The sequence below is a fragment of the Elephantulus edwardii genome, unplaced genomic scaffold (genome assembly GCF_000299155.1).
Source record: "Elephantulus edwardii isolate Elephantulus edwardi_28Jun2011 unplaced genomic scaffold, EleEdw1.0 scaffold00017, whole genome shotgun sequence".
NCBI classification, from domain to species: domain Eukaryota; kingdom Metazoa; phylum Chordata; class Mammalia; order Macroscelidea; family Macroscelididae; genus Elephantulus; species Elephantulus edwardii.
The window spans coordinates 18,970,073-18,984,206 of record NW_006399767.1 but is presented as its reverse complement, the minus strand read 5'-3'; the positions used below and the strand labels follow the sequence as shown (position 1 = coordinate 18,984,206).

The 14,134-nt window shown below is 42.5% G+C and overlaps 1 protein-coding gene across 2 annotated transcripts in view; it reads left to right on the top strand.

Annotated features, from left to right (window-relative positions):
- Window positions 1–499: 499 nt before the first annotated feature.
- DAAM2 (dishevelled associated activator of morphogenesis 2) overlaps window positions 500–14,134 on the top strand; it is a 65,483-nt gene continuing 51,848 nt past the window's right edge. Inside the window, exons 1-2 of one of the 2 annotated variants that reach the window (XM_006882016.1) lie at window positions 500–708; window positions 8,347–8,436. In XM_006882016.1, the coding sequence (XP_006882078.1) occupies window positions 541–708; window positions 8,347–8,436 (258 nt within the window). In that variant the 5' untranslated portion in view covers window positions 500–540. The remainder of the gene's footprint in view (window positions 709–8,346; window positions 8,437–14,134) is intronic. The other variant, XM_006882017.1, reaches the window with a different exon arrangement.

The following is a 14,134-nucleotide window of genomic DNA, read 5'->3' as shown; positions in this document are numbered from 1 at the left end:
GGTCTATGTCCTGCATGATGTTCTCGTATTTGACAATGGTCCAAAGGCCCCAAGGATCATCCACCCTTATCTGCCTACACAACTGGCACATTACTACTAACCCTTATTATTGGCAATTGGGTCTTTGTCTCACCCGTTTTTGGCCATTGGCCATCAAGTCCCATGTAATACACTAAAGATATCCTTCCTTTCTTTACCATTGCGTACCAGAAATGCTGCCATAGCCTGCAGGATGATTCTCCTACACCTCAGACTGTTCCCTGGATTCTTGATTTCTTATCAACCACCTCCTTTGTTTCTTAGGAACCAAGAGAGGATAACTGAGTGGTGATGTGGAAATAAATGTAAATTTCTAGTGGGAACTGAGAACCTTTGAAAGAAGGAGGGTCTTGGTATTGGCATGAGTGAGAGCTCCTGCCTCTCTGTTGGACAAAGAGGTTGTAATGGTTACTGTGCCCTGACCACACTGTGTTTCTGTTCTTTCCAGCTCAAGATGAGGACCTAGGGCAGACGCCTGCTTACCCCCAGCCTACAGTGACCATGGCCCCCCGCAAGAGGAGCCGCCATGGCCTGGGCTTCCTGTGCTGCTTTGGGGGCAGTGACCTTCCCGAGATCAACCTCCGGGACAACCACCCTCTGCAATACATGGAATTCTCCAGTCCCATCCCGAACCCAGAGGAACTTAATGTCCGCTTTGCAGAGCTCGTGGTCAGTGAAGGGACAGGAAGGAGGATGTTGACAAAGGGGAGGAGGGTGGATGGAGGGGGTAAAGTAAGACAGAGGGGGAGGAGTCATGTGCTGAGAGCTCTGCTTCCCTAAACTCTGCTTGAGACTGAGGTGGGTCCCAAAGGAAGCCTTGGCTGTGTGAGAGAAACAGAACCTCAGTGGGGCAGAGCCATGAAATGTGTCCTGGAAAGAATGAACTAATCGCCTATGTCCATTGAATAAACCAATTGCCTATGTCCACTGGATGATCCAATTACCTATGTCCATTGAATACTATACTTTGTGGTTTAATAATTGATTCACTAAAGGGTTAGGCAGATCCACAGGTTTTGTGGAAAAGTCAGTGAGGTAACCCGTAGAATATCAGAACACATCATACCTTTCTCTTTTGCTACAATATGGAATTTCTGGGATTCCTTTACTTCCCTGAGAGCAACCTCTGGGACAACCTCCCTTTAAAGTACATAGAAGTCTCCAGTCCCATCTCAAACCAAGGGGAACTTAACGTCTACTTTGCAGAGCTGGTGCTCAGTGAGGGGACAGGAAAGAGGATGTTCACAAAGATGAGGAGGTTGAATGAAGGAGGCAAAGCAAGCCTGTATCTTAGAGACAGGCATAGAGTGGAATTCTAAAGGCAGATACTGAGCAGGCACTTCTGTAGAGGCAAAGACGCCTCTAGCATAGCTGGGACCCAGTTTGGGTCCAGGATGATTGTATCCCATGGCTAGCCAGAGTTAGGTGGAAGCTCTGTTGTTCACACTAGTCCCAGCTCTTCCTGGCTCTGTAGCTTGTAACCAGCGCATTTGAGATCCATCCCTTTCCCCATGTGTGAAGCTTTATACACTTGACCAGAAAAAGACAGAGTGGGAAAAGGAACATTTCTTCTCTCTAGTGGTCTAAGGGTGATGGAGTCAAAGCCTAGGCACTGGGAAAGGTCCCAGACAAGGAACATGTTCTCTCATCCATATTCAGCAGTTCATCTGCAAATTAATTTATGATTAGTTCTTGGTTATTTATTAATCCTCAAGGAGGGCTGGTAGAAGCAAAGAAGTGCCATGTGGTTTGTAATATGATTTCTTACTTGTCGTTGGCAATGGACATAACTGATTAAGACAATCTTGTCCTTCAAATAACAGAGCCCCAAGATAAGACCAGGCAGGTTAAAGGAAGACATTGTCTAACTTTATTCTTTCCATGAAGCTCAGAAAAACCCAGTGTGGCCTGTATTTATATATTATCTCACTATAGAAAGGTAAATGAAGTCTTTACTAGTGTAGACAACCAAAACTGCGTGAAGCCTGATTCATGATAATCAGGGGCATTTTCTTAAAAAACATTGTTGTGGATTTGGAAAAAAAAGCACCCGGTTCATATTCCTCTCTTTGACCTTTTCTTTTTTTTTAATTTTTTTTCAATTTAGTTTGTTTATTTTTCATTTCAATGAACATCTACAGAGATTTTGAAATTCCATTCATTCATTGTTGCACCTTTCTCCCTGCACACCCCCCACCCCGTTTGCTCCTCTCCTTGAAAAGGAAAAAAAAAACTCCCTCATTGGTACACAATCCCCCCCGCGCCTCTCCCCACCCCCCCCCCCACCCCCAAATATAATCTACTCTGCAACCCTCATTGCGTACTCCTACGATAAAAATAATGCCCTAAAATATAATACTTTTAGACTATTCTCTCCCCCATAGACTTCAATGCCGTAAACATATTTCATCCAGTTTTTCTCAGTCTTACCCCACCCCATTGCCAGCCTCATTCCACAACAGTGGCACCATATAGCATTTGTCCCTTTGTGACTGAGATACCTCACTCAGCGTAATGTCCTCCAGGGTCACCCATTTTGAATAATATTGCATGAGTTCCTTGTTTTTCAATGCAGCATAGTATTCCATTGTGTGAATATACCACAGCTTCTCTACCCATTCGTTTGTTGATGGGCATTTAGGTTGTTTCCAACTCCTTGCTATTGTAAACAAAGCCGCGATAAACATGGGTATGCATATATTTGACCTTTTCATTCGACAAATATTTACCGAATGTCTTCAGTGGGCAAGACTTCTTGCAATGCCCTTGAAAAAGCAGAATGGATCAAATAAGTCTTGTTGTTGTTGTTGCTGTTAAGTGCCGTCGAGGCATAGGCGACTCATAATGACCCTATGAACGAAAGTCCTTAACACTTGCGTGACTTTCATCCTCTCTCCAGGTTCATAGGGTTTCTGGAGGCAAGCTATTACAGAAGTGGATGCCACTCCTGCTTCCAAGCTTGTGTTAATTGGGGAGCACCATGGGTAACCATTAATGCATTTGACACATCAGTGTCACAGTGTTCAGCTTCACAGCAACCACAAGGTACCTCTGCACGGCAAGTGGACACACCAGGGCTATACGACCTGAGTAGCAGCCATTAGCTATCAAATAAATTTTTAATAAAATTCTTGAGGCGTTGATGTGAGCTGGGCCCTAGGAGTGATGATACATAGTTCTTGACTCTAAGGATATGAAATCTAGCAGAGAAGACTGGCTTTGAGTAAAGGTGCAATGGTCTCCTTCTTCAATCAGTGAGGTTTCTATTGTGATCTGAAAGCAGAGTGATGATTATAGAGGTGAATGGAGGTGCTCAACAATGCCAGAAGAGAGGAAACTGCATAGATGACAATCTTAAGTCAGGGAACAACTGGAGCCTCTTGATGCTCTAGGGGAACTTAATTACAACCAGGATAACTAAGGATTTTGATTCAAACCACTGAGGGTTCTAACCAGAAGTTCAAGGTGATTTCTTTGTTTTTTTAAGGACCACACAGGGTACTCCTTAGAGGCAATGATAGTGAAATTTCAGCTCACATACTTCAGACATGTTGTCAAGAGGGGTCAGTTCTTAGAAAAATACATCATGCTGGGAAAAATAAGAGGTCAGAGAAAGAAGGGAAGACGCTGACACGCTAGATTAACACAGTGATTTGTAACAGCGACTTGATTCCAGCGTATAAGAGATGGTGAGGATGTTGCAGGATAGGACAAAGTTTAGATCTATCATTCCTAGGGTCGCTGTGAGTCCTAGTTGACTCGGTGGCATCTAACAACAACTACAGAAGGACCTGGGATACCTTGATGGAGAAGGATTCTGCTTAGACTATTAGGAGGTTATTGTACACACTGAAATTACAAAAAAAAATGGTGGCTTGGATTAGGATATTAGCAGTAAGAAAGCAATAAACAGATTCAAGACCTAGGAATAGGCAGACAAGTCAGAGGACTTGACAGGACTGGTGAATGAATAGGAACATAGTAAGATCTGACTTTAGAAACTAAGTAAATGTTGGGAACTTGTAAGGACAGAACAAGCTGTAGGAAACTCAGGTTACAGATGATGACTTTAATTCACATAATCTCTCAGTGCCTCAGTTTCTTCATCTGTGCTGTAATAATGAGTTGTGGTATGTTTCAAAGAAATAAACTTTAAGCGCTTAGAAATGTGCCTGAGATAAAATAACTTGACATGAGTATATGAGCTAACAAAATTGACATCAGAATATTGAGGGTCAGAGGTAGGATATCTGATATCTGAGGTCTGGAGCTCCAAAAACTGGGAGAAAGGCACAGATTTGAAGGATTTGAAGATAATAACTAAATCCTTGATAGTAGAGGAGGGACTCTGGAGGTAAAACACTTTACCTGTTATGATACTAACTGAAAAAAAAACCAGTTTCAAATCCACCAGCAGCTCTGTGGGAGAAAGATGGACAATTTCCCTCAGTAAAGATTTACAACCTCAGAAAACCAAAAGTGGGTCATAGTGAGTGCAATTGATGTGAAGGCAATGGGTCTGATATTTTGGGTTTTAATACTAATAAGGAGGCTTCCCTTAGAGAGAAGCAGTAGATGGAGGAAAGAAAAGGACTCAGTGTGGTGCCAGGGGGACTTCCACATTTAAAGAGTGTCACTCACTCACTCACTCCTTCATTCATCCACTGTCACAGAGCAGGTTCCATCTCATGCAGACCCTTCCTCAACTTTCTGAGATTTAACAGAGGAGACTGCCTATCTTTCTTTCTCACAACTGCTGGTGGAATTCACCCTTTCTATGTGTGTGGCCTTTTGGTTACCATCATAACACCCTACAGACTATATGTCACCAGAACTCCCTTAAAGAGGAGATAAAAAAGGAGGCATCAACTAAGAGAGCCCAAGAAGGAACAGGGAGAGAAATAGGAGAGACTTCTGGAGAGTGTGGTTGTCACAGAAACCAGGAAGGAGAGAGTCAAAGAGTGTGTGGGCAACAGTCATTCGCAACCTGGACTGAGCAAAGATATGCCCATTGATATGTTTATGTTGCTGAAATTAATGCATTGATTTAGTGATGAGAGACTACTGGTGAGAAGAGACAAGTGCATAAATAACTAGAGCATAAAGTTGATCATAACTTGTAAAGGAGATCATGAAGGGAGAATTTGTTTTTACATAGTCTGTGGAAAGCTCCAGGGAGAGCTTCCTCTGGCTGAATTAAACCAGGGTGCTCAGAGTATCTGGGCTGGGAGGGCAGCCCAGGTCAAGCTAAATGCAAAGCACAGAGGTAGAAGAGGTACAGAGTTTTTACTGGATACTGTATTGGTCATGTAGCCCTAGGTTTTCCTTTTCTGTCTGATTTTAAGGACATGGTATGGCAATCTCAAGCAGAGCTCTGGGAATTTTTACTAAGGATTGTCCTGGGCTATGCAGAGAGTGGCTATAGGGAAGAACTTCTGTTTGGTATTGAATCTTCAGGAGTCTTTAATTGCAAGGAGAGGGGAAAAACCTAAGGCATTATTTCATATAATCTATGTCTGTCCTCTCTGATAAGGCAGTTACTAGCTACATGGGGCTACTTAGTTCTTGAAATATGGCTGGACCCAACTGAGAGGAACTCAATGTGAAATAGTTTTGAAAAATGAGTATGTAGTCAGAACCAACCCATAGCTGACCCTCTGGCAGGTTTTCAGAGGCAGCTCATCGCACTGGAGGAGATTGTTCATCCTTTTCCTGCAGAACAGCTGGTAGATTTGAACTGCGTGCCTTTGGGTTTGCAGCACAGTTTCTTACCATTAGGCCACCAGAATTCCCTAATTCCCTGTATATGTGTGTGTGTGTGTGTGTGTGTGTGTGTACACATACACAAAGAGATATATCAAGATATACATGTTATTGATATATGACATCGTGTCACCTGTGCCTCATATTGACCCTATGTATAATAGCCCTGAACCCTGCCCTATCCTGAGCTTCTCTATCTCCAACACATCTACTGCCCTCCCCCCACCCCCCATTGCCCCAGTCATTGTGTCAGTCTGTCTCCTCCAAGGTCTTTCTCTTCTGTGCTGTTGCTCCACCCTTCCAAGCATGATGCCTTTCTCCAAGGACTGGCCCTCCTGGCAACATGCCCAAAGTTTGTGAGGTGGAGCTTCAAAATCCTTGCCTCCAGGGAGCAACCTGGTTTCACCCAAGACAGACCTGTTTGTTTTCATGGCAGTTCATGGCATGTTCAATACTCTTCTCCAGCACCACAACTCGAAGGCATTAATTCTTCAGTCATCTTTAGTCATTGTCTAGCTCTCTAGTGCATAGGAAGTAATTACAAAGACCATGGCCTGAATTAGGCACATCTACATTCATAATTTTTTGCATTGATTTCATAAGGGAGATTGTTGTTGTTGTTGTTATGTGCCGTCGAGTCGCTTGCGACTCATAGCAACCCTATGTACAACAGCCCTAAACTCTGCTCTGTCCTGTGCCAATCGCACTGTCTCTGACACTCCCATCCCAATTATCCCAGTCACTGAATCAATCCACCTCATAGAGGGCCTTCCTCTCCTGCGCTGTCCCTCCACCCTCCCAAGCATGATGTCCCTCTCTAAGGACCGGTCTCTCCTCACAACGTCCAAAGTATGTTAGACGGAGCCTCAGGATCCTTGCCTCCAAGGAGCCACCCTGTTTAACCCTTTCCAGGATGAATCTGTTTGTTTTCCTAGCAGTCCATGGTATTTTCAATACTCTTCTCCAGCACCACAGCTCAAAGGCATCAATTCTCCTTCTATCCTCCTTGGTCATTGTCCAACTCTCTGATGCATAACAAGTGATTGTGAAGACCATGGCCTGTATCAGGCGCACCTTAGTCTCCAAAGAGACACCATTTCTCTTCAGCACTTTGGAGAGGTCCCTAACAGCAGACTTTCCCATGGCAATGTGCCTTTTAATTTCCTGGCTGCTGGTGCCAAGAGTGTTGACTGTGGAGCCAAGCAAACTAAAGCTGTGTACAGTCTCAATCTGCTAACCCAAATGTGATGCCTTTCTGATAGTTAAAATCTGCCACAGGTGAAAGATGAGCTGTCCCCTCCCTTGTAATTTATAGTGCCCCCCCAAACCACTGGAGGATCAGTTTTGAGTAGGTTCCAACTCACAGGCAGTGAGTTTGAGGTTTTTGAATTACAGATATTTTCACCCAGTTCTTTTTACAAGAAAACTGTACTGGTCTTGCATCGTATTTCTATTAGTTCTGATCTAGGTGAAGGAAAGTGTTAAATGTTTTTCTCTTAAATAGAAAGTATAAGAAGTGTAAGGGAAATAGTACAGATATTGAGATTTCATATCCTAATCTAGATAGGTGCTCATATTTCCTTATATAGTACTTTCATTTGTCTATCACCTTTGTGAATATAAAAGTTCATGATATTTTGTTTTATTGCCCTTTGGTGAGCTTTGCTTTTGATAAGAAAAAAACCCATTGTAATTGAGTTTATAGCATATTCTGTTCTTTATGGTCCATAGGTATTTCTTTGATGAACCAGATAGTTGCTTATGAACTCCTAGAGAAGGAAGCTTCAGGAAGAGACCTTCTTAACAACTATCTAGCACCCTCAAATCTATTAAGTCACCCTAAATTGCCTATAGAGTTGCATTAAACTTGATGAAACTCCACAGTTCTATTTCTTGGCAAGTGCAAACCAGCCTGGAAAAGGCCTGTGCCCTTGGCCTCGTGGCCCTGGCCATGTCCAGCCTTGTTTTGGTTGTGCGATAGCAGAGGGTCCTGCCTCCATGGGTAACTGATCAATGCCTCCTTGGGCGTGGCATGCCCTTCCTACTGCTCAGCTCCTTAACCTCACCCGTTCTGCCTGGTCCGTGCTGGACCAATGGTCATGGAGACCTAAAACATAGGGACCAAGGATCTGAGAATAAAGCTAGACTCAGTCTGTAGCCCAAATTTCTCAGGCTTTGAGGCAGGCTTTTGACAAGAGAAGGAAGACAACAAATGGTAGATGAGAGGGTTGTGGGCTCGAAAGCAATGCAGGAAGCAGTGGAGAGAAGGGCCCTAGAGAGTGAGGAAGGTAAATTTGGAGAGACCAGGGCCTACAGATAGTAGAGGAAGCATGCATGGAAGCACAGGCTCAAATTAAAGTGAGGGACTTGAAATTATGTTTCTCATAAAAAACGAATTGCCCTGTCATATCATTCATGTTCTTTGGGAGAAAGATAGTAATCTTGAGGGCTGATTTGGGGGAGACTGTAGTTTCTCAGAGGACTGAACACTCTAATCTCTGCTGTTTCTGGGTTTCAAATATTGTTTTGTTTTTGTCTTTGCAGGATGAATTGGACCTCACGGACAAAAATCGAGAGGCTGTGTTTGCCTTGCCCCCAGAGAAGAAATGGCAGATCTACTGCAGCAAGAAGAAGGTACCAGTTATGACCCCCTCTGCTGCCATTGCAGGGTCCCCAACCTGGGGCAGATCTTGCCTCTATATGCTCTCATTCGTTCAATCAAACACTGCCAAGAGTTGTTTCTGACACATGCCAGCTCACCTTCAGGTTTTAAGAATGTGTATGGCAACTGAGGAAACAGGTCTAAAAAAAACAGAGCAAGATGGAAAGAGTGAAAGAGAGGGAATAAGGGAGGGAAGACAAGAGTAAGATGGGAAAGAAACTATATTTCAAGTGACCATATTCTGCCTTATAACACACCCATGCAAATAATAAATATGTGCCTATGTCTCATGTAGCATGGAAAACTAATGAGCAAGGGGTTGCATAGTTTGCGAAACTATTCTCCACTGCTCAAAATTATTTGTTTTGTAATCTCCTTAAATTGATCTCATATAGCTAAAGTGAGGTGTTTGGTTGTCTTTTTTTTTTCTAATTTCAATATTTATTGCAATAAATTGCAATCTGCGAGAAAGGAGTGAGATCTTCAAAGACTGCCTCTCTGTCTGGGAGTGGTCGTTAGGTTTTTACACTAGGGTTAGATACTAACTAACTTACTTAACAATGCACTTTTGTTAGTAGAATTACAGAATTTCTACTTTTGAAAGGAATAGTTCATATGTAGTACTAGTAAACAAGCAATCTATAAAATAGTTAACATATGACTGAGAAATCAGGTTTTGAAAAGACAAATGCTAATTCAGTAAAGGTGCATTTCCCCTCTTGGTAAAAAGGCATATTAAGATACAATTTACATATGACTGGGGAAAATAGTTTCAAAGAGGAAAATGCTAATCCAGGAAAGATTCATTTCCTCTCCTGGTAAACAGAAAGCTTAAAATATTTTATGTGACTAAAGAAAAGGGGAGGAAACGGGGAGGGGGAAAGAATTCTAAGGCAAAGTAACTAGTTTTGCAGGCTAGAGAAAACTGATTATCAGGTTTTTACTATATAACCATATATAGCCATATATAACCATATATAATCATATATAAAACCATATATAAATAAACACACACACACATACACACACACACACACACACACACACACACACACATTTAGAGAATGTCTTCTTAAAATAGAAAGGCATCACAACAGTCCAGAATAAGAGGTGCTTAGCAAAGTGGACTGGGGAAGGGGTGAGAGGGGAAGGAAATTATGCAACAATGAATATTTTTTAAAGTGAATTGGGTGGAGTAGGGAGAAAATGTGCAACAGTGAATGAATGAAAATCCAACTTTTCTGTAAACTTTCATTAAAATGACTATTGTTGTTCTTATGTGCCATTGAATTGTTTGCAACTAATAGTGATCCTATGTACAACAACCCTAAACTCTGCTCTGTCCTGTGCCAGTCGCACTGCCTCTGACACTCTCATCCCGATTACCCCAGTCACTGATTCAATCCACCTTATAGAGGGCCTTCCCCTCCTGCATTGTCCTTCCACCCTCCCAAACATGATGTCCTTCTCCAAGGACCAGTCTCTCCTTACAACATGTCCAAAGTATGTTAGATAGAGCCTCAGAATCCTTGCCTCTAAGGAGCCACCCGGTTTAACCCTTTCCAGGATGAATCTGTTTGTTTTCCTAGCAGTCCATGGTACTCTCAGTACTCTTCTCCAGCACCACAACTCAAAGGCATCAATTCTCCTTCTATCCTCCTTGGTCATTGTCCAACTCTCTGATGCATAACAAGTGACTGCAAAGACCATGGCCTGTATCAGACACACCTTAGTCTCCAGAGTGACACCATTGCTCTTCAGTACTTTGGAGAGGTCCCTAACAGCAGACTTTCCCATGGCAATGTGCCTTTTAATTTTCTGACTACTGGTGCCAAGAGTGTTGACTGTGGAGTCAAGCAAACTAAAGCTGTGTACAATCTCAATCTCTTCACCATCCATCCTGATGCTACCAATTGGTCCAGTGGTGAGAATCTTTGTCTTCTTGACATTGAGCCTCAATCCATATTGGAGGCTGCAGTCCTTGACCCTCTGCAGCAGGGGCTTCAGGTCCTCTTCAGTTTCAGCAGGCAGGGTTGTGTCATCTGCATGATGCAGATTGTTGACAGATCTTCCACCAATCTTGACCCCACACTTCTCCTCCTAGAGCCCAGCCTCCCGGATAATCTGTTCTGTATACAGGTTGAAAAGGTATGGAGATAGGACACATCCCTGGTGTACACCCTTCCCAATTTTGAACTATGCAGTGTTTCCTTGCTCTGTTCTGACAACTGCCTCCTGGTCCAAGTATAGGTTTCTAATTAGCATGATCAAGTGTTCTGGGATTCCCATTCTTTTCAGAGTCAGCCACAGTTTGTTATGATTCACACAGTCAAACGCCTTTGCATAGTCAATGAAACACAGATATACATTCCTCTGGTATTCCCTGCTTTCAGCTAAGATCCATCTAACATCAGCTACAATTTCCCTAATACTATGACCCCGACCCCTTCTAAACCCAGCCTGGACTTCTGGCAGTTCTCGGCTGATGTACTGTTCCAGTCGTTTTTGGATAATCTTCAGTAGAATCTTGCTTGCATGTGAAATCAGTGAGATTGTTCTATAGTTTCCACATTCTGTTGGGTCACCTTTCTTTGGGATGGGAACAAATATAGATCTCTTCCAGTCAGTTGGCCAAGTGGTTGTTCTCCAGATTTCTTGGCACAACTTGGTGAGCACGTCCAGGCAGCATTTGTAAAAAAAATAAAATCTTACTACTTCTCAAAACAAAATGTGCATAATTTTGATACACCACCTCTTTTCCCCAAATTTTTTACTGTAATTGGAATGAAAATTTACATTTTCTTTTTTTCAATCAATTATTTTGTTCTATAACATTAATTTCAATGCATATTTTGTCCCATCACGTTCATAATAATACCTAGTATTAGAATACACAGTATCATTCCACCAACTTTTAAGCCCCTCTGTACTGTAATCCCAAAGGTACATGGTTTGAATCCACCAGCTGCTCAGTTGGAAAAGAATGGGCAATCTCCTCCCATGTCATTTGCTGCCTCTGAAAACCCACTGGCAGGTCAACTAGGGTGGGCTCTGAATCGACAGCATACAACAACAACAACTACCTTCCCGCAAGAAACTTCCTTTTAAAATAACACACCTATCTTACCTTGTTTGATGTCTATTAATATTTAACAGCCCAGCACAGTGTGCTCAGACCACTACACCCCACCCTTACTAGCCTGTGTTCTTTCCTGAGTTTCTATAGACAAAGACTCAGTTCTATCACTCAGTGCTAGAACGTTTATCACCCAGCTTCTGATACTAGACTGAGACTTTGAGTTTACACTCACTACTAACAAAATTTTAATTTTATGAAACAAAATTATAAAAGCCCAGTGGATGTGACTGAGGGAGACAGGGCAAAGGCCGAGGCAACTGTCTAGCAGAGCGGTGGTGCTGGGGGAGGTTCTTGGGGGAGGTTAAGTGTTTATGTAGATTTGAAAGCAGTAGGCGACAGAAAAAGAGGGAATATACTAAGTGACCAGGCCCAGGGACAGAAAGGAGCAGGACTAGCATAAAGCCCAGAAGCAGATTTACTTGGCTGAGAAGAGGATTAGATTCCAACCAGCATTAATATCTACTAATCTTGTATTATTCTTGCCCATAACTGGTGTGAAAAGAATGCAGGTAGCATGGAGGTGACTTGAGTCTGACTGACCTCCACTAACTTCATGAGGGAGAACAATCCCATCAGCAACACCCACAGCTCAAAACTTATTTCCACGAGGTCAGACTTGTCCCCATGATCCCACTCCTACTTCTGTCAAATACCAGCTGCCCGTCTTAGGTCTCTCACTGGGTCCAGTAATTCATTGCAATGGATTTTTTCAGAACTCACAATTAAGAGGTTTATTAGGGAAGTTGGTAATTTGTAATTCAGTTTGACAAGAGGATGCAGTTCCTCAGTTAAGAAAGTTTCTCAAGCTTGTTTGCAGACACTTTGATCATCAGCTTTGAGGCTTTAGGTCAATATTACAAAGCTACCAATTAATTCGCAGTCCTCTAGTAAGCTTGAGCAAAGACTGCTAAATTCTGGTTCAACTCTAGATCAGTCCTGTCTCACAGTGGTACCTGGTTCTCCACTGCTATTGCCTGTGAGCTAGTATAGATTGGTGCAACGGTATGATTTTCTCTGAACTGGACTTATAGATGCAGAAACTTAAAGTTCCAACCATATAGAATATTGTTTTGAGAAAACATATGCTTATTCATTCAGAGTTTGGTAAGGATGGGCAAATTAGAAATTGACTAATTTAAAATGGAAGAAATACAGACAGGAGTCTAGAAGTAGCTGGCATACATGCTTTCGTAATTATAAGGGGAAAATTAATCCTTCAAATATGAAGCTCACTGGCTAGAAAAGCCAGGGGGTGGACTGTGGTGCAGCCTGATATTTCAAAATGGCTTTTCTAGCCAATTAGCTTTGATTTCCACCATGTGGCTGGCTGGGACTAGGCAAGTCTGACATGAAAACAACTCATGTTGAGATTGGCCAGTTTTTCTATCCTGTGAGATTTAAATTTAAATTTAGAAATTTAAATTTAGATTTAGTAAGAGAAAATGGGAATCTTCCTACCAACAAAGAAGCAGAGGATGTAGTGTGAATCCTTTGGGACCAGAGATTCCTCCTTCAGTCAGACTGAGACCTAGATGATAGCAACAGTAGCAGACGTAGCAGTGAAGAGCCAGAGAATCTGTGTGAGACTAAGCTGACCTGGGACTTCTGCCTCAAAGAGCCAGAGGCAAGTTTATTCACTTTAAGTTCTTAGAGGACTGAAGGGGAAACACCGTAACTAGCATAATTAAGAAAGTTTTGTAAGAAGACTTAGGGTCATATGGCCTTCTAGCATGATTGCCTTGACTGAGGAATTGTATCTTGTTCCCAATTTGACTTATAACTTGTTAACTTCCCAAATAAATCCCATAATCGTGAGTATGGTTCTGAGTTCTGTGTGGCCATTGCAATGGATTATTGGACCCAGTGAGAGCCCTGGGAGGGGCTATTGTTATTGTTAGAAGGAAGTAGGGGAGTATAGAGACAAGACTGATGTAATGGAAATAGTTTTTGTGCTGTGAGTGTTACTAATGGGGACTGTTTTCCTTTGTGACGCTAGTGAATAGAAGACTCAGCTGCTCTTACACGACCTGCATTCTTTTCACATCTGGGAATAAGTCTTTATTTTGAGTCTTAAGAGATGAGTTGCTCTGATCTGGGCTTTTTTTTCTTGAGATTTTTCCCCCTTCCTTTTGTTAAAACCCAACTTCATGGTCATTGAGTGCATCCCAACCCACAGTGATTCTATAGGACTGCATATAGCTCCCCCAGAGAGTTTCTAAGGCTCTGAATTTATTTTTACATTTTCTCCCTTTATTAATCTACAATATGGGGAACTTTGGTGGCAAAGGCCATTGCAAATTGGGATGCTAACTCAAAGGCTGTGTGTCCCCAAAGCTCCAATTGACCAGTGGCTCCGAGGGAGAAAACTAGGCAGTCTCCTCCCATTTCAATTTATAGCCTTGGAAAAGTCCAGTGTAGACTCACAGAATTGGAACTGACGCAACCACCCCAAGTCTGAGTTCATTCTGCCATATAAGTAGTCCTTGGTAGCCTATAATAGTGCTCCAAAGGGAAGCTCAGTATCTGAATGG